This window comes from Columba livia, chromosome 1 (assembly GCF_036013475.1).
Source record: "Columba livia isolate bColLiv1 breed racing homer chromosome 1, bColLiv1.pat.W.v2, whole genome shotgun sequence".
Lineage (NCBI taxonomy): Eukaryota > Metazoa > Chordata > Aves > Columbiformes > Columbidae > Columba > Columba livia.
The window spans coordinates 190,744,317-190,767,680 of record NC_088602.1 but is presented as its reverse complement, the minus strand read 5'-3'; the positions used below and the strand labels follow the sequence as shown (position 1 = coordinate 190,767,680).

The 23,364-nt window shown below is 37.4% G+C and overlaps 1 protein-coding gene across 3 annotated transcripts in view; it reads right to left on the bottom strand.

The window, feature by feature from the left end:
* Positions 1 to 3,125: 3,125 nt before the first annotated feature.
* Positions 3,126 to 23,364, bottom strand: part of IL17REL (interleukin 17 receptor E like) — a 45,500-nt gene continuing 25,261 nt past the window's right edge. For 2 of the 3 annotated variants that reach the window (XM_021298398.2, XM_065048937.1), the window contains 14 exons: positions 22,490 to 22,599; positions 20,902 to 21,016; positions 20,318 to 20,362; positions 19,444 to 19,583; positions 19,209 to 19,280; positions 17,087 to 17,141; positions 14,871 to 15,034; positions 12,524 to 12,571; positions 11,814 to 11,871; positions 11,334 to 11,479; positions 8,688 to 8,747; positions 7,505 to 7,562; positions 5,134 to 5,188; positions 3,126 to 4,148 (listed from right to left, as the gene is read on the bottom strand). In XM_021298398.2, the coding sequence (XP_021154073.2) occupies positions 4,121 to 4,148; positions 5,134 to 5,188; positions 7,505 to 7,562; positions 8,688 to 8,747; positions 11,334 to 11,479; positions 11,814 to 11,871; positions 12,524 to 12,571; positions 14,871 to 15,034; positions 17,087 to 17,141; positions 19,209 to 19,280; positions 19,444 to 19,583; positions 20,318 to 20,362; positions 20,902 to 21,016; positions 22,490 to 22,599 (1,154 nt within the window). In that variant the 3' untranslated portion in view covers positions 3,126 to 4,120. The remainder of the gene's footprint in view (positions 4,149 to 5,133; positions 5,189 to 7,504; positions 7,563 to 8,687; positions 8,748 to 11,333; positions 11,480 to 11,813; positions 11,872 to 12,523; positions 12,572 to 14,870; positions 15,035 to 17,086; positions 17,142 to 19,208; positions 19,281 to 19,443; positions 19,584 to 20,317; positions 20,363 to 20,901; positions 21,017 to 22,489; positions 22,600 to 23,364) is intronic. The other variant, XM_013369705.3, reaches the window with a different exon arrangement.

The following is a 23,364-nucleotide window of genomic DNA, read 5'->3' as shown; positions in this document are numbered from 1 at the left end:
GTTTGCTCCAAACTAAAGTCCTGGAGTGAATTAATATGTATGTAATGTGGATGATCAGAACCCTGAAGTAAAATGGAACAATACATTTTCACCCTAGGGACTACAAAATGCTTCTTAGACAAAGAAAATAACAAAATATCAGAGAGTTTTGTATTCCCCAAAGACTGAGGGTCATTTCACAATAACTCTTCAGACCCAATTTCCTGAAAGTTGGCCTTGTATCACTTTTAAGTGCCTGATAAGACCTTTGTAGCAACTGGAACACATTTACCTCAGCATCCTGTTGGTGTTTGTCTCTACAAAATATTCCTTTAAGTTAGTTCCAGCTGGCTGTGACTGAAAGGGCTGCCTCCTTGGAGGCATTTCCACAAGGAAAAATAGGAGAAGCGAGAAAAATATAAACTCATTAATAATTTCATTTATTCAAGAACAGATCTCCAAAGCCATTTCTGGACTAGAGAAAAGCAGAGGAGCAAAGGTCTAACTCTGAACTTCAAGAGCTCTGCTCACAGAAGAAAAGTCAGAAGATTGCTTGTCACTGAGGAACTAACACATGCTTCAGCTGTGAAGGAATAGGTTCTTATTTCCCCCTGGCCTTTGTCAGACGTTGGGCATGACACAAAGGCCTAAATCCACCCCAAGGTATCCAATTCAAGAACTTGTGAGCTCATTTTCATGTGGAGGCCAGATGGAGCTGCAGTGAAACAGCTCCCAGGAATGAAAATTAGCAAACAAAATTAAAAAAACAATGCAATAAGATGGCATCTGAAGGTTTTGCAGCAACATCTGAAGGACATAAAGTCAAGCAGAAGAAAAAGTCTTGTTGTAGCACTTCTTTTTGGAAGTGGGGATGATATCTGGTGAGCTGGCTAGCAACAACTAACTGGTGAACATTCTTCTGGCAGTAGAAGCAAGTGGAGCCTGATCATGTTGGAGCTCACAAATAAAGGTGGGCCATAACACACCCTTAAAGAGCTAGAAATGTGCCCCTAGAAAGAAACTTGAGGGTCACAAAACTCTACAGAAGTCAGCTGCCTGAAAACAGGACAAAGGAGATTTGTCAGGCTAGATATTTATGACAGTTTTCTTCTCATCATCAACTCATAGAAACTTAAAGGAACATAGGAAGGATGCCTCAGCTTGAATAATTAAAAAAACACAGAGTCTCTGAGGGAACTTCAAAAGATGTAGGTCATTAGGTTCAGCTCAGTCTCATACCTTAAATAAGTCATGACAAAAAGAACTGATTTGGGAAACATAGCTCAAATAACACTACAGAACGTATATCCAGAAAAAAAAAAAAAAAAAAAAAAAAAAAAAAAAAAAAAAAAGCTGAAGTTTTGTTTATATAGCAAGGTGAGTACAGATGCCAGATTGCTGTCTGTGCTCTGACTTGGCCAGAGCAAGTTATCCTCAATCTGGAAACCACATTAGTGCTGTGGTCAAAATGGTCTATCCTGCCTTTCAGTAAATCTTATTAGTTTAGGCATATTCCCACAAAACTGCAGCAAAGTGATTTCCAGGACTCAGATACACATGAAATGAAATGAAAACCAAATAACTGCAGGTTGTCTCAAGATAGTGTGACTGGACTGGACCCACAATAAGCAACAAAAGAATGGAGACTCTACAGGATTAGCCAAGTCTATAGGCAATCACACGGTGGGTTTTTGTATTTGACTGTTATTACAGCACGTTTACATGTGTGTTGGTCAATATTGCAAAACTATTGCATAGTTTGGGTCAGAAAAAGAAAACATTTTAGTGGTCAGCAGAGTGAAATTAATACTTTTAGAGTTGGGAAAGATTCTCGTACCATCTTCTTTCAGCATTAACCTACAAATGTTTTGAATGCCTTCTTCAAAAAAGAAATAAACACTATATTTGCAGCTGTAATGTCACAAGGATAGTGAGTGGAAGTCCTTCCAGTGCATTACATGTATAGACTCATCCAGTGACTATTTGAGAGAGCAGGAGGAGCTGATCTCAGGTGGAGCAGGAATTTTATAATCAGAAGAGACAGTATTTACCTGAAGTGGTGTATCAGAAACAGGAATCTCAAAGGTCAGCTTGGTAGTCAATCAGAAAAGCTACCAGCAGTTTTCTCACTGCACAAATGCAAACAGGTAGACCTGAGTCAAAGTACGGAAATACTATTAGGGATTATTTGCAAACATTGCTATAAGCAGGAATGTCCTAATGGTAAGGATTCAGACTAAGTTGTCTAGGCTCCCTCTAAAACAAGTATCCAAGCAGAATGAACTAGGCTTGGGACGTACCTGTTTCTCTGCAGTGGCCATCATGGGAGCCTAGGCTACTACCTTTGAATGAATGAACACTTTACTTACAGACACGTCTGCTATGTTCACCATTCAAGCTTTCCTGTGAACAGCACCAAAGTGATCAGGACCATGGCCGGTCACCTTCTCTTTAGTACTTCTATCACTGCAGCCAACAAGAGAAGAAATACTGCAAAGGATTTAGTGTCTGTGGAGCTGAAACAGAATGCTACTATTGAAAGCATCCAGCTTCAGTACAGCTATTGTTGCTTCAGGACCTCATATAAGCTTGTCATTGGAGGTGGTGTTTTGTCTTAGCTACACTTAAGTTTTCAGATCCTACACACCTGTATAATTTTAATTCATTTTCAGTCTGAGGACATATTCAAAAAGTTTATATCTTAAGTCTTTACTGCAAGAAAAAGAACACTGTGCAAATCAACCTTTCCTGCAGAAAATACTTTTCCACTGGAGGAAACTGAAGAGAGTAACGTTATGGTGCTCTCCCAGTTGAATGGCTGAATGTCTTGTTTCTGGCTGCAGCCTGGAGGGCATTAAACAAGAAGCAGATGTCAGAATAGACCAGCACTTCTATTTCACAGCCAAAGCAAGTAACTAAATGCTTTAGGAAAACTGCCTTGCCGCCTCTGCTTTTGGAGCTATAACTCTGTTTGGAATAAGAATATAGCTAATAGATGTGCCGTCTACACGACAAAGCTTTGATATCAAAGGAGCCAAGCAGAATTCATCCTCCTCAGGGCCCCCAAAACCCTTGTGTTTCAACACAGCAGATATGTCTCTTACACCACATTTGTCTCTTTGAAAGACTTGAAACAAAAAAGCACATTCAGATGGAAAATATTTTTTATTGATCAACTTCTTGTTCCAGACCCTCACTCCCCACCCATATTCCTGATCCCACATGAGTAATTCCACATGGTTTCAGGATTTGCTATTAATCATATTTTTGTTGACTTTGTTTCCTTGTTACACAACAGAAACTAAGGATGTTTGACAGGGATATTCAGTGAAATAAAGGCCAAATATTTTATAATCAGTGTGGTGCATAATATTATTCTCAACTGTTGAGTATAAATACTGACATAACGGTAAAAACAAACAAACAAACAAAACAAAACACAAACACAAAACAAAACAAACTTCAGTTCTTTCCACTAAACTGTTTCCTTCCAGGCTAGATGGCTAGATTTCCACATGGCAGTTTTAAATAGCTAGCAAACCAAAGACATGTACCTCCTCAGACAAATAGGAAAGTTATCTCCAAGTCAAACACAAATGTAAACACAGAAAGCAGTTGTTAGACATATTTAAGGAATATGGTCGGTCATGGTGAGATCATCAGAATGGTATCAGAAAACCAAGGAAATTACAAAGAAAGATAATGTAACAAAGCTGCAAAAACTTCCTCCATTCATTTCTCAAAAACTTTTGCTTGTGGTTTAAAAAAAAAAAAGGTTACAAATAAGAAAATCTGAAATACTTGTTCCATAGGTACACAAGGTACTATAAAAGTACTCATTTATAGCATATTGTATATAAAATATTAATTTAGAATGAAAACATGAACCTGAGTCTCTAAGTGATCTAAGACATTTTTTGTTTTGAAATACTGGGAAATGAGGAATCAAAAATCTAGCTTCTTTTGGACATGTTAGAATAGGCTTAATTTGCTAAATTCTTCACTCATGAGAATAATCTCACAGCAATTAGCAGGAACTACTAACATGAGAGATGACCAGTTTGACAAGATTTGCAAGTTACATCAAAATACAACTTGATGTTGAGAAGATACTAAGGACCTTGAGAATGTGGTGTTAACTTCAGTGCAAGGAATGCACACTCTTCATTCTAGGGGAAAAAGAGAAAAGATTGGCTTTTTTTACTCTGAAGTGTGAGAGAGTTCATTGCATTCATATATAGTTGAAGTTAAACAAATCTAACCATTTGTCTACAACTTGTGGACTGTCACAGTCCAAACAGCACTTACATGACCGAATAAACAAAACCAAGATACTTCATTCTGAATGGTATATTCTGACAAGAGAAAAGCCAAAGACTGCCTCAAAGTGAAGATGGTACCCCCTTCTCAACTACATGTCTTGCATAACTTCTGCAAGGCTGTATCTTTTTCCCATCTTTGAACAAGGGTTTTTCAGAGCATCTCTAGTCTCCTTGGAGTTCTACATTGATCCCACCATTTTAGGTTGCTTCTGAAAGGATATCCTTAAAGGAAGAGCATTTCTAAGAGCTCAGAGTCTGCCAAATCACACATCTGTGGACTGCATTAATTACTGACTTGTTTATAACCTAGGAATAGGTGTTTTGCGAAGGATTGTGGGAATGAAATATGCACTGGAACAGCTGAGCAGACACATGGAATGAATGAGAGCACAGAGGGGACTGAATCTGCCTGCAAATGTCAGGGAGAAAGCACAGGCCACGTGGTAATAATATGAACTTCATGCTCAGTAAATCTGAGATTCTTCCAGAGCTCTTGAAGGTTGTCTTGTTACTTTACAAATGTCTCACTTACACTGGTTATTTGTTTCCCTTCAACCTCTGTCTTCAGCAGAAGGCAGCTCCCTCTGATGCCAGACTGTACCATGGTGCAACAGAGAGAGAGAGAGAGCAAGAGAAGAGAGAGGACAGGAGCAAGAGATGTCTTCAGTGAGGATAAGGAAAAGAGAGAGACAGAAACCTGATGTTCCTGCCGCTTAGTACAAAATTCACTCAGACATTGCTTCTGTTCATTAGAGAGAATGATTCCACGTTTTCAGGAGTAACAACTCCATCAACTCTCCAAGACATTTTAGACTGTACATTGGATGGATACCTGTGTGTCATGACCTTTGCTGGGTTTCCATCACCGTAAGTCTGACCACGAAAACCTGAAGAAACAAGTTCAAATGTAGGTTGCCATTTTGTTTTCATTATGGTTCACACATTTATTCTCAAATTAACTGATTTGCATTATTGTTTCATTCAGAACAGAGAAGTTTTGTCTCAAATAGGTGAAATAATGTCTCAGAATGTGTGGCTACATTAAACGGAATCCAGAAAAGTGGTCAGAGAAAAAAGAAAATTTAGGATTTTCCCCTTTCTAATGCACAACTACAGACAAAAAAACCCACAATGCATTGCAGTATAATACATTCTACATGCCAGAAAACTCTTCTTGCATCTGGAAAGAGGGCAGCCTCCATGATGGTCAGCTACACTGATTTTTTAATAATAGAAACTGTCAGCACTGGAATCCCCGTTTTGAGTAACAAAATACCTGTTAATAATATCATGGCTCTTTTGGACACATTGATGGTGCTTGATACCTTTAACAGTGATAGTTAACAATGTGAAATTTCTATTTTACAAATATGTGTGCAGTAAATATTTTCACTATGCCATTATAAGATTATTTCTCTGTTACTTTGACAATTTTTATAATCCAAATTGTCACAAAATATGGACAAATCTTAGGTTTAACATTTCCTTTACATTTATGTGGATTGTTTTTCCTAACATCTTAGGTTCAAACACAATAGCATCCCAGTGTAAGAATTATCGCCTTCAGTGGCATTGTCTTTAAGCAACTTTCATCATCTGATTTCAAAAAGCTAGTGCTTGAGAAAATATTTTTGTTACAGAAAATAAGCATTTAAGAAAATGATAGTCCTTAGTAGTAATGCTTTTACTGTTACATTAGAACTCTTACACATGACAAGCAGTTGATGGCTCCTGATGAGTCAAAAAGAACAGAAGAATTACCTAGTTCAGTGTCCCATCTCTGACACTGACTTGTACCATCTGCCTCAGAGGGAGGTTTCAGAACACGCTCCTGGTCAGTTGACAGAGATGGAATTATCCACCCTCTAATGTGGACAGCATTATCTCAAAAATATAAAGTATGGTAGAATCCATGTACTTAATATCCTTTGTACAATAGGCATGCTGATTATGTATTACAGTCCTGATATTCTTGATATGCGCACAGTTTCTCATATTTTTTTCTGAATCTCCACAGATCAGAACAAAAATTTGTGATAAAAAAGTTCCACATTTTAATCAAATATTGTGCCCAAAAAAGTTCTTTACTCAGTTTTTGGTGTTCTACCATTTCCATTTAATAGACAGATCCATTCTCTCCTACTATAAGGTAGAAGGGAATTCCCAGACTGCCATCTCCGGAGCCTTTCATTATGTTACATACTTTCATCATACCATTCACATTTGTTAAAAGGAAAGTATGAGTAAGGAAGATGCATCCAGACTACATGAATCACAACTCTCTGACTATTTAATTGATTCACCTTGAGTGGGCTTGTTATGAATTTTTAAGTGGAGAAGAAACCTGAACCTGCATTATGCAAGGGCTTGCACAGATAACTACGCTTAGACTACAAATTCAAGCCCCCTCCTTTTTAGTATCAGGCTTCCAAATCTGAAGCTATAGTTAACTGATGGATATTTTTAGACAACGGAGAAGATCTGTCATAGGAATCATGTTTACAATTAACTGGGAGGGCAGGTTGTTTGTGTGGGTGGGTTTGGGGAGGTGGTTTTTGGCAGTTGAGCCTTCTCTCAGCTTGACTCCTTCTAGACTTTTTAGTTCTAATGTAGTCCATCCACTCCTGCACTCTTCACCATAAAACCCAGAGCCTTAGTTCACTCTAAACTCATTATCTTCTATAACACCTTACTTACAGGGCTTGGAGATTTCGGAATATTTTGACTCCATGAGTGTATCTGAGTATACCTCAAATTGTAATAACATCTTCACCATACTTCTGCAGCAGAGGGAAGGACTACTGTCCTGTTTGCAGAGGTGGGGAATTAACAGTAGGGCTGTGCTGCAACCACTACCATGATAGCACCATGTGCCTACTTGCCAAGGATTGTTTTTAACTAGTTACCTCATGTACTGACAGCAAGGTAAATATAGGTGTGGCATGCAGAACTTGGCACAGGATGGAAAATTCTCCAAGGAAGAAGCAGCCACACAAGCTGCCCTCGCAGTAGCTAATTAAACAGTAGTTGAGGCACACGAGTCCATTGTCTGTAATGGAAGCTGAGCATATCTATTAAAAGCTCATACACGGATATCCACATTCAGTCAGGTGAATCTCACCTCAGCTCCCCAGCAAAAACACAGTTCACCTGAGATTTTCTCTTCTACACAGTCAAGACCTTTCGTTATCATTCTTACTTACCACAGTGGATATCACAAATCTGCAGTGGAACTGAATAATCTACATCTGTCCTCCAGCCCTTTTAAAAGAAAGAGTTTGGTCTTATTTCCCTTTCAGCAGAACAGTTAGCAAACATTTGTGTTGACAAAATGAGATTGCTTTATTAGTTTGCTTGAGTGACTGAATTTTAAATTATTTTTTTTTTAAATAAATGCATATGGAGACAGCTAGTCAGGAGTATAGCTAGTGAGTTGCAATCACTTTAAAGTTTCTAAAGGATGAAGCTAATCAGCTCTCCTTTCCTTTCCTTTCCTTTCCTTTCCTTTCCTTTCCTTTCCTTTCCTTTCCTTCTTTGTGGAGAACTGTATTCTGACAGATAATGTCTTATTTACAAAAGAAACAATTTATGCAGGTAAACTTCAATTTTACCACACAATCTGATTTTTCACTAGGTAAAGAAGAATAACTCTCATTACCCAGAAGGCTCTTGCCAATCTCACTTTCATTGTGCCCCTTTCTTCCCAGCAGCAGCAAGTGAAGCTGACAAGGACCTTCCAGGGCAGATGCTAGAGCCTCAACTCCAGCTGTCAGTCTCTCTTGCCCCAGCATCTGCTGAGAACATTAACTCCAGAGAGGAATAAACCTGTCAGCTTCATGCTCATTTTCCATTAATGTTGTCTTAATTAATTTTGGCTACGGAAATAGCAAGCAAAAATGTCAGAAATAATTTGCTCAGCTCTACTTTCAGGAGTGCTTATTCTAGCACACTGTGCACTTACTCTGCTGTTTGCTGGGTGCCTAACCTTTTCCAGCTAATGTCAATTTTTTAAAAATTCAACTATGATTTACTTGGATCTTTTGATATCTTGGAATTTTTCATTACAAAGGAAAATATAATGACAGATTAACAATTTCCTGATGATATGCCTTTATCTGCCACTGACAAAGCTGCACCATCATGGAGAGCAACTTCTCTGTTAATTAATCTCAACAGGAGGTGGTGGCAGCACATTAAGCTATAAATAATGCTCTTTGCCAAGTCAATTTGCACAGCGATCAGATTTGGCTGGGAGGAGGAAGCTGTGAGAGTGCCTGCTGGCTTGGTTTTGTTATTCGGTTTGGGCTTTGGCTTGGTTTTTTGTTCTTTTTGGTGTGATAATTTGCTTATTTTGTACATAGTAGCTGGCAAAATCAAGACACACACCTGAATGCAAATTGTTGTTCCACACATTTCCTGTGACAAAGCAATTGATACAGAATCTCCCTAATGAAAAGAAAAAAATTGAAAAGTATTATTTTCCAAACCCTGGGACAATGAAAATGCATTGTGTCTCTCCAGCTCTTTGGCTTGTTTGCCAATAATACTACGTGTTCTACTGCATCAGAAAATTAATAAAATGTATATACATTATGGAACATTTTTTTATTTTCAGAGATATCCCCAGATCTCAGTGACCATAAGCAGCTGGTGTAGCTTTGCCAAGTGCAATTTGGGCAGCAGAGTAAGAGGACTAATGTTCCTGCATTTTATGAAGCATCATAAGGCAGGATACCCTCCCCCTGTGGCTGCTCCCACCATGTTGACCAAAGAGGATCTTAATTCTTTTTCCTGGTATACATGAGTTGAAGGAATCACCATGTCTTTACAGTTCTTCTGGATTTACCATCATGTTGCATGCTAAGAACAAGTTCAGCCTTGGGGTAAAATTGTCCTAAATGACTGTTCTGACACTTAACATTGGATTGCTTATGGTTTGTCCTCAAAATAATGTTAGCTACTCCACTAACAGCTATGAATCCTACACTGCTTTCTTTAGTGTGGTAAACTCCTAAAATAATTTGGGGCAAACTAGGAGAATATGTCCTTTTTCAGACATGACTGAACAGGGATTACTAGGTAGAGCATGGACATTGGTTTCTGGGAACTCAAAGCTAAAACTTGATGAAAACTTTGTGTATATTGTTCGTGATGTTGAGACAGGAACTCTGTGTAATTTATACGGGCTCTCATTCTGTCACAGTAGCAGAGGACATAACAGCTTTGTACCAGAAGGAAGAAAACAGCACTTTTTGATGCATCAGTGCCCTTCATGAAACGCACACTTCAACACCTGGCTATGATTTCTTTGTGCCTCCACCATTACCCTTCTCACTTAGCAGTTCACACAGGGAACCTTTAAAACCAGAAAGTCTGAGCTCCGCAGATTTCACGTGAAATAAGCCAGTTGCAGGGAAGTGCCACTGCTACGTGTTCACTGAACAGAGTGTTTGACAACTCTCCTACTGTACAGACCTCCATCTCTGCCAGCAATGCAGCATTTCCCCAGATATCTTGCCCTACTAGGAAAGACTTTTGATAGCAGTACCAATGCCTTCTGTGCTTTGTGTTGATTAGGAGAGCAGTTTTTTCCCAGGCCTTTCCCCATGTTTATTCAGCTTTGAGATGTCCTGCAGGAGTAGTTATCATGTTCCACTTAGCATGGCCTCAGCTTGAGCAACAAAGCTCAGAGTTGGGAAACTCTACTTTTAACAGCTGCTATGTTACATTCAGCACCAGAGGTGTAATGAAGACCTGAACTGATTCATTAGAAAACAAATTCAGCTTTCACTTTCCACCCCTTTGAGTGTAAGAGCCATCTACTTGTCAGCTACCCCCTGGTATGTGCACCCTGCACACCGAAAGCATCAGAGCTACTTGAAAAAGTCACAGGTGCAGCATGGATCTGCATACAGTGGCAAAGAGAGACATTCAGCTGAAATATATCCTAGAAGAGGGCAGGTATAGGAGCTACAATGTGCTTGTGTTTTCTAAGGCACATCACTCTGCAGCTGAGTGAAGTCAATGGGCACAGTCAGGAATAACCATAGAAATCACAACATCTGCATTTCTCAATTTACTCAAACTCCATCATATGACATAAACCTGGTCAGCGTATCAGACAGCAGGAGCACACCTTTAGGGGTGAATATAAGGCCACTGAGAAGCTGGCTGCTGAACCAGCAGGATGCCTTTCAGCATCGTGGTCCTAGTAGCTCCTAGGACCTGTCCTGCTAATGTCCTCCTACTTGAAAAATAATGCTATGGCCACTCTTCTGCTCTATGACCTCACTTTCCAGAGGGACCTCTCAGAAGATCACAGGTCAGGCCAACAAGGTAACTCTGGCAGGCAGGGTTGAAGGGCAAGGGCAAGCCACAGTGCTGGACTGAAAACGTATGAGATACAGGCTTAGTTGCAAGAGAGGAATGAGGCTCCCCTTTCATGACTAGCTGCTGCCTGAAAAGAAGTCTCGTCCTCCCATAATATTTTCCCTCTCTGCCTCCACTTTGCTGGGAGTAGTTGTATAGTCATACAGTCAGCTGACTCAAAAAGCTAATTTGGCTGAAAACTTGCCTTTTTTGTGTGTTGAGTTTGTTTCGGCAGCTGTGAGATTAAAGTGGCTCAAGATCATCATGGATTTTATTCCTCAAGTGTTACATGTCATGATGTGAGATTTGCCAGGTCAGTTGGATCAGTGACCCATATATGAAATACTAATAGTAACATTTGCTACACACATAAAACAAATACTACACCACAAAAATGATGTCAAATGAATATTAAGGTTCCACTCAATAGTCACTTCCTTGGATGTGACTCATTTGACTTCAAGATCTTTATTCATTTCTCACTTCAGCGTGAGATCAGAATTAGAACTACATGCTCAAAAACTTTTCCAGTAATTGTTCCAGTATGTACATGGAAGGCTTCATTAATGCTTTCAAGCTGCAGAGTGGTAAATGGGATCATAAATGAATGTGGTTAGGTATGTTTAAAAGTCTTACAATGTTTAAGAAATAATATATACAAACCACAGAGACTGAATGGTGCATCCCGATAGATTCACACGAGGCCAGCTGCGTCCTGTTACACACAAGCACCGAGAACTGTGCCTTGGTTTGGGATGTGAAGAAAACTTGTATTTGTTCTGCAACTGCAGCAGCTTTCATTTTCCAAGCTGATATTAGAGGAAAAGACTTGCTTTTAGATGTACAAGGTTCATGTATAATATACTCAATTTTTATATCTAAAATAAAAGCCTCTTTCATTAGTTAAGTGCCATCAAATGATATGCAAGTAATTATTTTGATTCCCACTATTACTTTTTATACTCATAAATACTTGATCTACTGGGGATACATAGAAATATTAAGCTGTCAAATCTCTTTGCTATAATTTACAAGCTACAGTGATGTGAATATATCTCACTTGCTTAATGGAAAAGGCTCATATTTAGTGACTGATTAAAATGTTTTTCACAATTTAATATTACGTAATTAAAAAAAATTTACCTGGAAATTCTCCATGAGCAAATGGACATTTAACCCAGGAGCCTTGCTTAGTTGTAAACTGAAAGCAGAGAAATCAGTTAGGAAACTGAATTTTCAGTTTCAGTCTGTGGCTACAGATTTAACTAGAGATGATCAGTGCATTCCAGAAAGTTGTAGAAGATGAATTCACAGCTTTCCTGCTCTATAGTATCTTCCAACCCTAGCTTTGAATTAGGTCCCCCAATTCTTCAAGTATTATTACACATACTTATTTTACAGAAACATGTAGTTCCATTGACTTAAAGTAATCTAAAATAAAACAATAATATGCCTTTATTAACCTTATGTGGCATTTTTTTCTCAACTAGAATAACAGAAGGTACTCTGGTAAATGTAGTGTACAAATATTTTCTATTATCAAATATTAACATGGAAAAAATTATACATTGAGTGCATGCTTCAGAGTTTGCATTGACCTAAAACATTTTTCCTGCTTTTCTTAAGCAGAGAAAACAGAGGGGAAAATTTGACCTGTGTTCTACCTATCACTGCTGCTGCACTTCCAAGGAACCTCCTTTTTATCTAATCTTTCCCATTTCCTTCATTCTTACTTCCCATTTATCAAAGCTATGAAACAAAATATTGATCCTAAAGAACATTAGCAACTCATTTTTTTTAGAGCTGACAGAAAGAGGGCAGTTAATAGGTGTTTTAAAAAGAAATACTTTTACCTTCATGCAAAGTCTTGGGTGAGTGTCCACACGAGAATATTTAACCTGCTTGAAAAGAAAACACTCAGCGTTAGCTAGTTTTATTAACTAGTTCCACAAAATCAATTACCTAAAATTTTCATTTTTAGATTACTGAGATAGGAACTGGTTTGTTTACATCATAAATATGACAGGAAGTTAATCACATAAAACAGTAAGAATAGAAATAATGCTGCTTTGGATTACTGAATAATTTGCTTCTTTTTCTATGTAACATATCATTTTTTATAGTCAGTCTGGCCCACTAGAGGTAAATGAACTGATTCTATGGTGGCTCGTGTATAAAATTCTCATTACACAGTCGTCTTGTTTCAGTCCCTTATTTTTCACCAATGACTCAGCAGAACATTTAAACATACACCTAAAACTGTTGTTCCACCTTCAGAATTTTTTCAATTTTCCATATCCCTATTCCAGAAAATACTTAAATATAGACTGAATTTTAGACATCCACTAAGTGACCTACAAATTGTTTTTTTTTTGATTAACAACTGTTTACCCACCAAATGCTTCACCATAATAAGCCCTGTCTCATGTAAATAATTAGTACCCAAAGAAGCACTCTTACTTAAATAAACACTGTTGCTCAGGTGACTGAGCACAACACACGGTATTGTGACCAGAGTAACACCTCTTTCCTGTAACTTTTTGGAGAAGAATATAATAGATGTCATCAGATATGTCTACACTAGGGTCACAGAAGACCGTTTTGTAAGAGTCCACTCAGATATGGAGACAGCCTTGCCAACAACAGAGAAAGTCTAGGCCTAATTACAGAGAAGCGTTATATATAATAGCTTTGAGGCCTAAATCTGCATACGTGCATAGTATTAGAGTGTGAGGCATTGTGTGGATTTACTGGGGAAGCTGGCACTACCTGAGAAATCTCTGCAGTAGTCTCCAGCACACTATAGAGATGTTCTTTGGGAGTACAATAAATGCACCAAATTCAATATCAGACCTTGTAGGATTAATTAGAAAAAAACGGAAAAATAATTCATTCCATTAATATTAATATTCAGTCATTAAATGCAATGAATAAATACAAGAAAGCACTCATTGTCTGTAATAAACTAACTTTGGATTGTGTTCTGGGTAATATGGCCGTTACCAGCCAAACCTCATTTTAGCTTTTTTAGGCTTTTTTTTTTCCCTGCAAGCAATGAGTTATTCTTCTTGTCAGTAGATGACAAATCCCACAGGGGATGCTCGCATGTGTAAAATTAAATATATTTGGTTTTGCAATATCAAAGCTTTGTTGTAACCCATTAAATAGTGAATCTGAACAACCACTAAACACTTGGCCAGAAGGTCCTAATCAAAAAAGGCATTCAACTGTCTTGAGTCAGCCCTTCCCAAATCATGTCGTCAGAATACTACTCATAAAGTTTCAAAAATTAAGAATTTGTATATCATTTTATTTGCCTTTTCTGTTGTTACCTCAAATTTACTGACTTCTCTCCACTGTCAGGAAAGCCTGAAACCTACATTTCAGGATGAAAGACAGAATTCTAACCAGCCTTATGAATCCAGTGCATTCAGCATCATGAGACTTCAGATGAAGTATCAAGCAGTTCAACATACATTGATTAAAACCCTTCTCAACTTTAGAATGCAAGTGCTGAATGAACTGAGAAAACCCATAATTTCAAGACATGGGACCAGGACGATAAAGGCACTTCAAAGAGATTTAGATGGAGTACAAGACAATTGTGCCCCACCAAGGTACCCCTATGTCTCCAGTAAGATTTAAAGAGATGTAGCTTCATCTCACATTTTATGTGTCTAAATGTTAAATATCCAAATCTTATCTAATGACAATAGACTCTTGTCATAGTCAGTGAAGAGAAAGAGGTGCCTTCAGAGAGAATTTCCTCTGACTTTTCTTATATGCCTATCTTCAGATGAAAGGAGTTGCCCTCACCATGTATCGGTTTCACTTACTTTAAAGAAAATCTGACACAAATAGCATAGACTTGAACACCTCTCTGTTAGACAGCAAAGTCAGGGCAGATGAATTATGCTTTTACTACAAATGAAAAGCAGACCCTATTTACCCCAAAGAATTTAGCAAACATTACTAGCTTCACAGTCATCTCCACTTTTTATTTCTTAATAGTGAGTCAGTGAGCTCTTTGAATAAATCATGTGGTTAGTGTACAAGTACAGAGTACTATTGTCGATAGTTTTAAGTATCAGAGAAGACAGGAATTTTCAACTGCTCTTATTCCAAGGTCTAGCTCTTCACATTATGTCCTTGGTTGTGGCCTTCGATCTGGCCGTTTGAATAAACCTGCATAGTTCTTACTTTCTCAGAAGAATTCTTGAAAGAGTTTTGTATATCTTCACAGTGGTCGTTAGATTTCATTAACCTGCATAGGTTAACCATGACAAGCACAGGACAGGCTGGCTCCCAAGCTAGCGTTTGTGTCGCTGGGTTATATACAACATTATCCCATAGTGCCTTCGTATCTGTGTACAAAGAGTGGAAACATAATTCAAGATGTCTAAAAATGAATCAAAACTGTTCATAAATCTGGTACCTATACATGTGCTTAAAAACAAATGCATTGCTTTTCCATTTCCTTGTCATTTTTATCAATCAGAAATGCAGTGTTTCACACTGTAGCGGTATAAACCTGGCATTTACCAGAGGTACTCAACCTGCGATCTTAGTCTTAGCAGTCTCCCACTGTGGTGATAGACAGACAGGCATCCCCAGGGCTCTGAAGGAGGCTGCACAAGCTCCTGGAAGTGCATTCTCTGCCCATCAGTCACAAGGGGAGTGTAACGCAAGTACATTCCTAACCAAGGACCTTCAGTTAACCGTGTATGGTAAATCGGAATTAATCTGTACATCAGTGACTCACGGTCATGGTACTGGAGACTCAGATTCTGTTCACCTTGTGTAGGACTTCCATGCACACAACGTGTATGTAAGAAGATAAATTCAAGCCCATAGCTGAATATCAAGAACTCTAATGGCAAACAAAGATGTGCAAGTAATTGATAATAAATAACTTTTCTACAACTTTTACGTAAATCTTCTTTCTATGTACATTGAGAACACCATCATTTCAGAGCTGGTCAACATGTATTTGGGGATATCTTAAGAAGGTACTATTATAAAATAAAAGCTCTCTTATTTATTTGATTGGTCAGATTAGTTACTTTGTACTGACTTTTTTTTCCATTTCGCTGCATGTGAATGAGAGAATTTCTAGCATGAAATTTAAACTGATATTTCAGTTCATTGGAAGTAATTTGTAAGGTTTTACGTTTGTCTAATAGTCAGAAGTAGGAGAAAAATTTATTCCTGCAACTGTTTGTGAAACAAAAACTTGAAAACATGGCCAGGTGGATGCTCAAGAGGAGTGAACAAACAACACCTGTGACTAGAAAATGTAGCAAAGTGAAGAAGCAGAGTCTACATCAGAGCGGAAATACCAGGTGTCCAAATTCAGCTCCTATCAGGCATAACAATTCCTATTGCTATTGCTTCTCCCAGAAACGTCCTGAAATAAAACCTTTTCATATTTTCTAATAGATAACTTCCAGACCCTTTAATTCTGCCAAGCCTCTTGCTGTCATAACTTTGTGTCCCAATATGTATACATCAAAATCCTGACATTTTGTATGAAGTGGACATTTATATTCTGTTTTTTAAAAAATGCTGGAAATTTTTATTCTTTGTAAAAATGCTGCTTGTAATAAATGGACATGTACTATAAAGCTAATGTTTGGAGAACATTTAACCTGGCTGCAAAGTCCTAGTTCCCAACAGTTCTGACAGTTTTCACAGTTACATTTCGAATGTTATAGGAGTTTGGATATGTTGTTATGGCTTGATGCTTTTATTCTCTCTCTCTCTCTTTTTTTTTTAAGTCAAATACTAAAAATCCCTTAATAGGCTTCTTAGCATAGTTTGGGTGAAAAAATGTTGCATTTATGTTGGACTTAACACAATAAAACACTTTTTCAGGCTCTGCTGTTTTCTACCTGACTGGTAAAGCTTCCACTAAAGGCCTTTATATTTCTTTTTCAGCTTTTTCAGCTGTCATCTCAGACCAAACTCTGATTTTGCTGGAACACTTTGTGTGAATAACTTCCCGTTAAGTATGGGTACTCCCATATGCAGATAATCGTCCTATTTTCAGATCCCTGTTCCCTCCTTAAGTTTGGTGTCAGATACCCTCTTCAAAGCTCCTCTTGAAGTCCTCCTCTCACATCAGCATTTCAAAGCTGACTTCAGTGGCTTTTCTTCCTTCTGACCAGTTTGCATGTGACTTAAGAAAACATGGGAAATTATTAGAAAGTTACTTAGTTTTTACATTGGCATAAACTTTCTGAACAATTTGGTCTGAAAGTAAGTTATTTTTTCTACCCAGCATATAGCAAACCAATGTGACAATTTCCTTGGAGTTTTACAATGTATGATTTTCAACTTAGATGAATTTCAAATTGTGACATACTACTGGAGCTGTGGAAAATCAATCACATGAAGAGTAATCACACAATACTTGCCATTTTCAAAGGGGCAAAGTTGTATCCTCCGTGCATCTGGAATTGCCAGCCAACCCTACAACTCAAAAAGTGGCCATTAGCTAGAGATTCTCAGATCCATCCATTTTTAACATTTCATATATAATGTGACAGAAAATATTTCCATCAAAGATAAAGATGCTGTGTTTATCAAAAATCTTTACAAGCAGGATCTTTAAAAGGATGTTTTGCACTAGATATATTTTTTATTTTTCATCATTAGGGTGATTTGAGCTGATGAACTAAGGTGATCGCTTCTATCACTATATTCCTACTACATGTGAGTCACATATTTAAAAGCCCAATTTCATTTAGAAAGTCTTCCAGTTTGATTTTCATTAAGTTTCTTACAGTGTCATCACTTTCTAGGGGTATCAAAAGACATTCAAGAATCATAATATCAGATCTCCTTGCCTTTGTTATGGCAAAGGATGTATCCTTAAAATCTGAGGAATAACAATCCAATCTGCAAGTGTATGCACATGGCTGTTACAATACCCTAATTATTTAAATTCATCTGCAAATGTTTCTGTTACTCACAGTTTCCATCTGCTTGCTCAGCAATCATCTTGTGGCATTCCCTGTGTATGTGCTGTATCTTTCCAGTAACCTCATACCTTTCAGAGTGAAATGAAAGAAAAACTACCTGGGCTTGTAAGAGATCTTGTGGTTCAAATCACATATTAAGGGATGTGATTTTAGGTGCCTACATTGTACACATCTGAGTGTGACTAAAGTGCCCAAATTACTCTTACAGTAACTGTATGAAGATCCAGCCAATGCAACCGACAGAGTCTACAGTGCTATCCAGGACATCCCAAAACAGCCATCGACATTTGGTCAGCTGAGTAAGTGACTGCATTAACTAGATATCCACCAACGACTATAAGAGTTTGGACATCTAATTAAAATGTAGATATCTCCATCTGAATATCTACATTTAGGTATCTTAATCCACAAGGTAAATCCTGCCCCAAAATTCACTGAGAAACTAGGTCACATAGTATCTTTATAGCTTACCACGATCATTTTAAATTGGTTTGGTGACTTTTTATTCCTGATAAGTGACCTTTCTGATGACATTTTCTCTTTGCACCTGTTTTACCACGTTAAAAAAACATGTTCTTTGGATCTCCTTTATAAGACAGTCTCTCAATTTCTGACCCATTCTTGATTTTTTATGTACATCTTCCATTTTAATTAATCATTCTTGAATATGGATACAAGAATTGCCTACAGTATTTCAAAGGCGGCCTTGCCCATACTTTCCTGCTAGCTTGGAATAATCTAAACCACTGGACCCGCTTTGTTCACATTTACATCATGTAAGCATGTTGGTTTAAGCATATGACACCCAGATCTTTTTTTATCCACTATTATTTCTAAATTATGACCCACATCTTAGAGCAAGAATTATTTTATTTGAGCAAGTGTATGAACTTTCACCTCATACATTACTCTTCACCCTCCTTTAGTTATTTCATATCTGAAGATCTCTAGTCTCTTCCATTTATCCTGACCCTCTTCCATTTTGATTACATCCCTCAGCTGTATTATCAGTAAATCTCATTAACAGGTTCCCGTATTTTGTGCCCTTGTCATTGACGAAAATATTTATATAAGAGATGCTCTAAGTGTGGTCCTTAAAAAAGCTTCCTACTAGCACAGCCCCATTCAACAGTAGTTGAGTTAGCCCTCCAGCTAGGTATTATCTACCATACAAATCTTGTTCTCATCCCCAGCTTCCCCAATTCTTCTTTTGGTTTCTCATGCAATACTAAATCAAATGCTATGCTGAAATTCAGTCAGATTAAATTTTCTGTCTTTTCATTTCTCATTAAAAAATCAAGTTAATCTTACATAATACTTTCTATAAATTAATGTAAACTGTATCACATTTCCTTACTGTCTCCATGTTTTAATTAGTGTTTCCTAAAAAAATCTCTTCTACATTTACACAGTCATAAGGTCAGACAAACCTTAGTCAAAATCTTAGGTCTAGAGCCTTTTTCTACAGATTTTTTTCTCCTTTCTTGGCACAAATCGCAGATAAAATTTCTTTGCTCTGAAACACAAATATATATCAAATTCCAGACTGTATTACCTCAATGCAAAGACAAGGAAGTAGCTGCGAATATTTCAGAGAAACTGATTTAAAAGATTCCTTCCTTTTTATCTGAAATAAAAAAGATGGTCATTAATCCAGGACAGTGAATGACTTTTAACAAAGCTAAATAAAGATATAGAAGGCCATTTCTTGTAACTATGACCTCAATGAGCATTTCCACCTACAAGTCACCCTCCACCAGTTCAACAAACTGCTTTGAGCTTTAACTCACCACTGCAAATGCCCCTGTATCTTCACAGGTAAACCATTTGTGACACAGGCGAATGTAATAATCCTGATCTCCAAGAAAGCTGGATACGTTCACTGATATGATTTTCCTTGCCCTGTCTACGTTATAATCAAACTTCCCAGCTGAAAAAAAATAAAATTCAAACATAAAATTTTCACGTGTTTCTTTAAAACTTTATTATTTCTGATTTTGTTATTTCTTTATAAAAGGTATTATTATTTATAAAAGGTATAGAATGTATTTCGTGACTTGATGGAGATGAAATTCAACATCTATAGATTATTACCTAGGATGTTGGAATTCATTCATTTCATATCATGATATTCCCAAAGGTATTCTTATTTTACATGATGCAATAATTTCCATGAGAATAAATTTCAATTTATTTATTTAAATTAGCACTGGCAATACTGAGAGGCCAGGACACCTAAAGATTGCACCTCAACCATAGTACTCAAAATCTCATGTAGTTTATGTATGAATACTTGAAATATACACACTAATACTACTACAAAAGCTGATTATTTTAAGTTTGCAATTTCATTACTTAGAGAACATGTTCAGTTTTATGAGATCTGTCTATAGAAAAAATATAAAACCAGCAATCCAAAATGCATGAAAAGGACACAACCTTATTTCCAAATATTTAAATATTAAATAGGTTGTTAATATCTCTATGTGTTATCTAGCATTTCCAAATCAACATAAGGAAACACAATTACCTATCAATTACATAGTAGTAGTGGTAGTCCTAAATCAACATTTTTTTCCCTACTTATTCAGCTATGAAAACATATCACTATATAGGTCACCAGAAATACCTGACAGCTTTAAGTTACACAGAAGATCAGCTCACCTGAACAAGATGGAATGTATTTTCCCACATCACTGTTTCGGCAATCTGCAAAACAGAACCAGAGTTTTCTTCAGAGCTGCTTTTTTTATAGAACTGTCTAAATAAACTACCAAATTATCCAATAGCTTCCCAACAGGAAACGTATCTCTTATACACCTCTTTAAAGGCAGATTTATATCGATTCCTACATAAAGAGCATAAAAGTACCCTTACCACAAACAGAGATTATATCATAACTTGCCTTAAGGACCTATCTCACCTGCCTGGGGTTTCTACTGGAAAACATCACCAGCACTTTAAGGTGGCAATATAGGATATAACACTGCATTTCTTTACCTAGTACCTAATAATAATTTACATAATACTAATAAAAATATAGCAAGTCAAACATTTATATGCACAAACTAAATCATGGAAATGTAGAGTAAGACTGGTCCTGGCATGCACAATCTACCATCAGTTAAACCAGTGTATTCCAGAACGTGGTTTGGCATCGCATTTGGGGTTTTTTGGTTTGGTTTGTTGTTTCTTTTTCTTTGAAAAGATGTTTCTTGAAAACCATCTGGTTTAAGATGTTTTCCTACCTTCCACATAGTATTCCTGACTCAGCTTGACTTCACAGTAATTTGGTACTGTTTTCATGGTCACATAGATATGTTGTGCTACATTGACTTCAATGCAATTGAATTGTATCTGTACCTGTTTAAAACATGTATAAAATCAAGTTTATGCATGACTTCCAGAATACATGAAAACCACTGATTATCAGAGTTAAGCAAGCAATATTATTTGTTTAGATTTATTTATATTTGCAAGGAGCATTAAATAGTCTCAGATATTGTAACATTAAGAATGTAAAAGAAGCAGATAACACTTAATGAAAGGATTTCAAAAAGCATCATTACTTCTAATCCAGGATGTTGCTATCTTCTTAACTTACAGAAATCCAAATATATACAAGCTATCAAATAATCCTAAAAGCATACCCAATGCTTATTGAATTTCAAAAACAAAAAGGTCTTTCATACTACCAAAAGTCCAAGTTTGTAGGCAGTTTACAAGCATAGGCATTTGCAGAAGAGGAAAAAAATGTCCGTTCAAAGATTTAATGGCAATTTCAGCTAATTTATTCATTTCAGTAACTGTTTGTGAGAGAGAAAGTAATTTAGAAGACAAAAGTTGAGGTCCAATTATAGCAGGTCATTCCCTCACTGATATCAGAAACTATTACATTCCATATAGATTTTCATGCTGGATATATTCCTGTTTGGTACAAGCCATTTGGAGGGTAGAAGATACCTTATCATCCTAGTCACTGAACTGAAACTAAGAAAATTTCATTAAATATGTTTGTCAAGTCTCGCCTATGAAACCTAGCTTACTCTGAAAGCTTCCAATTGTTTATTGCTGGCCCTGCATTGCCAACAGAGACATTTGATCATCACATGGTACTACAGAGGGTAAACTGCAATTGCAGTTTAGGAGAGGAACTTTGTTTCACATGTGCAATCAATATAACATCAAGTAACACATTTTGTATGGGTTTACTAACAGTTATCCACCAGTAATTGAAAGCAAAAATTCATCTCTTTTAAACAGTTGGTCAAGGATGGTTTTTTTCTTCTTTTTTTTTTTTTTTTCCAGCTGCAAATTTTAATAACAAATACTTCTGGGTTTCATTAAGTAAAAAATTATACTCTGCTCTTGCAGTTATTACCACGAATTTAGGACAGATGTGCACAAGTGCTTAGGCACTTGGCTGTCTTCTAGATGTTTAAATTCCATTGACATGGTTGGACTTAAATGAATCATATGGATGCATTTAAAATCCCTGTGGCATTGTACTTCCTATCAATTGGAGTTACAAAAACTTCCCCATAATTTGGTAGGCACAAAAACAAAGCCAGCAAGATTGATATGAAAATTAGGCTTTGGAGAGGCACCTTCTCTTGGAAAAAGGTAAGTGGAAGAAGTATGAAAATGGTAGAGAATTGAATTTATGGGTTATAAAAGGATATTTTTCTATGATGTTCCATTTCACAATGCTGAAACATACATTTAATTGCAGTTTTCTGCAAAGTCAATAGGAGAAGAAAATGAGAGAGAAAAAATATTGTTTTTTCTAAAGGTTCAACATTTAAATGAAAAGCAACCCCAAAAAAGGGAGTTTACCTTCTTTCCATTAAGGAGCTTGCTTTTTTTCCTAGTGAATCTTATATTCGTGCATTGAGATTGCTGTGTGTCCAGTGAAAAAGAACATATTTCGAGCCCACGGATGTTTTCTGAAATGGCAGAATCACAGAATCACAGAACATTAGGGATTGGAAAGGACGTCAAAAGATCATCTAGTCCAATCCCCCTGCCGGAGCAGGAACACTTAGATGAGGCTACACAGGAAGGTGTCCAGGCAGGTTTTGAATGTCTCCAGAGTAGGAGACTCCACAACCCCCCTGGGCAGCCTGTTCCAGTGTTCTGTTACTCTCACTGAGAAGTTTCTTCTTAAATTTAAGTGGAATCTCTTGTGTTCCAGTTTGATCCCATTACCCCTTGTCCTGTCATTGGTTGTCACTGAGAAGGGCCTGGCTCCATCCTCATGGCACTCACCCTTTATATATTTGTAAACATTAATGAGGTCACCCGTCAGTCTCCTCCAAACTAAAGAGCCCCAGCTCCCTCAGCCTTTCCTCATAAGGGAGATGCTCCACTCCCTTAATCATCTTTGTTGCCCTGTGCTGGACCCTCTCCAGCAGTTCCCTGTCCTTCTTGAACTGAGGGGCCCAGAACTGGACACAATGTTCCAGATGTGGTCTCACCAGGGCAGAGTAGAGGGGAAGGAGAACCTCTCTCGATCTACTAGCCACCCCTCTTCTAATACACCCCAGGATGCCATTGGCCTTCTTGGCCACAAGGGCACAGTGCTGGCTCATGGTCATCCTGCTGCCCACCAGGACTCCCAGGTCCCTTTCCGCTACGCTGCTCTCTAAAGCTGCTCTCTAAATGAGATAAGAATAGATTTCAAAAACATCATTTGAGCATCTTTAAGAAAA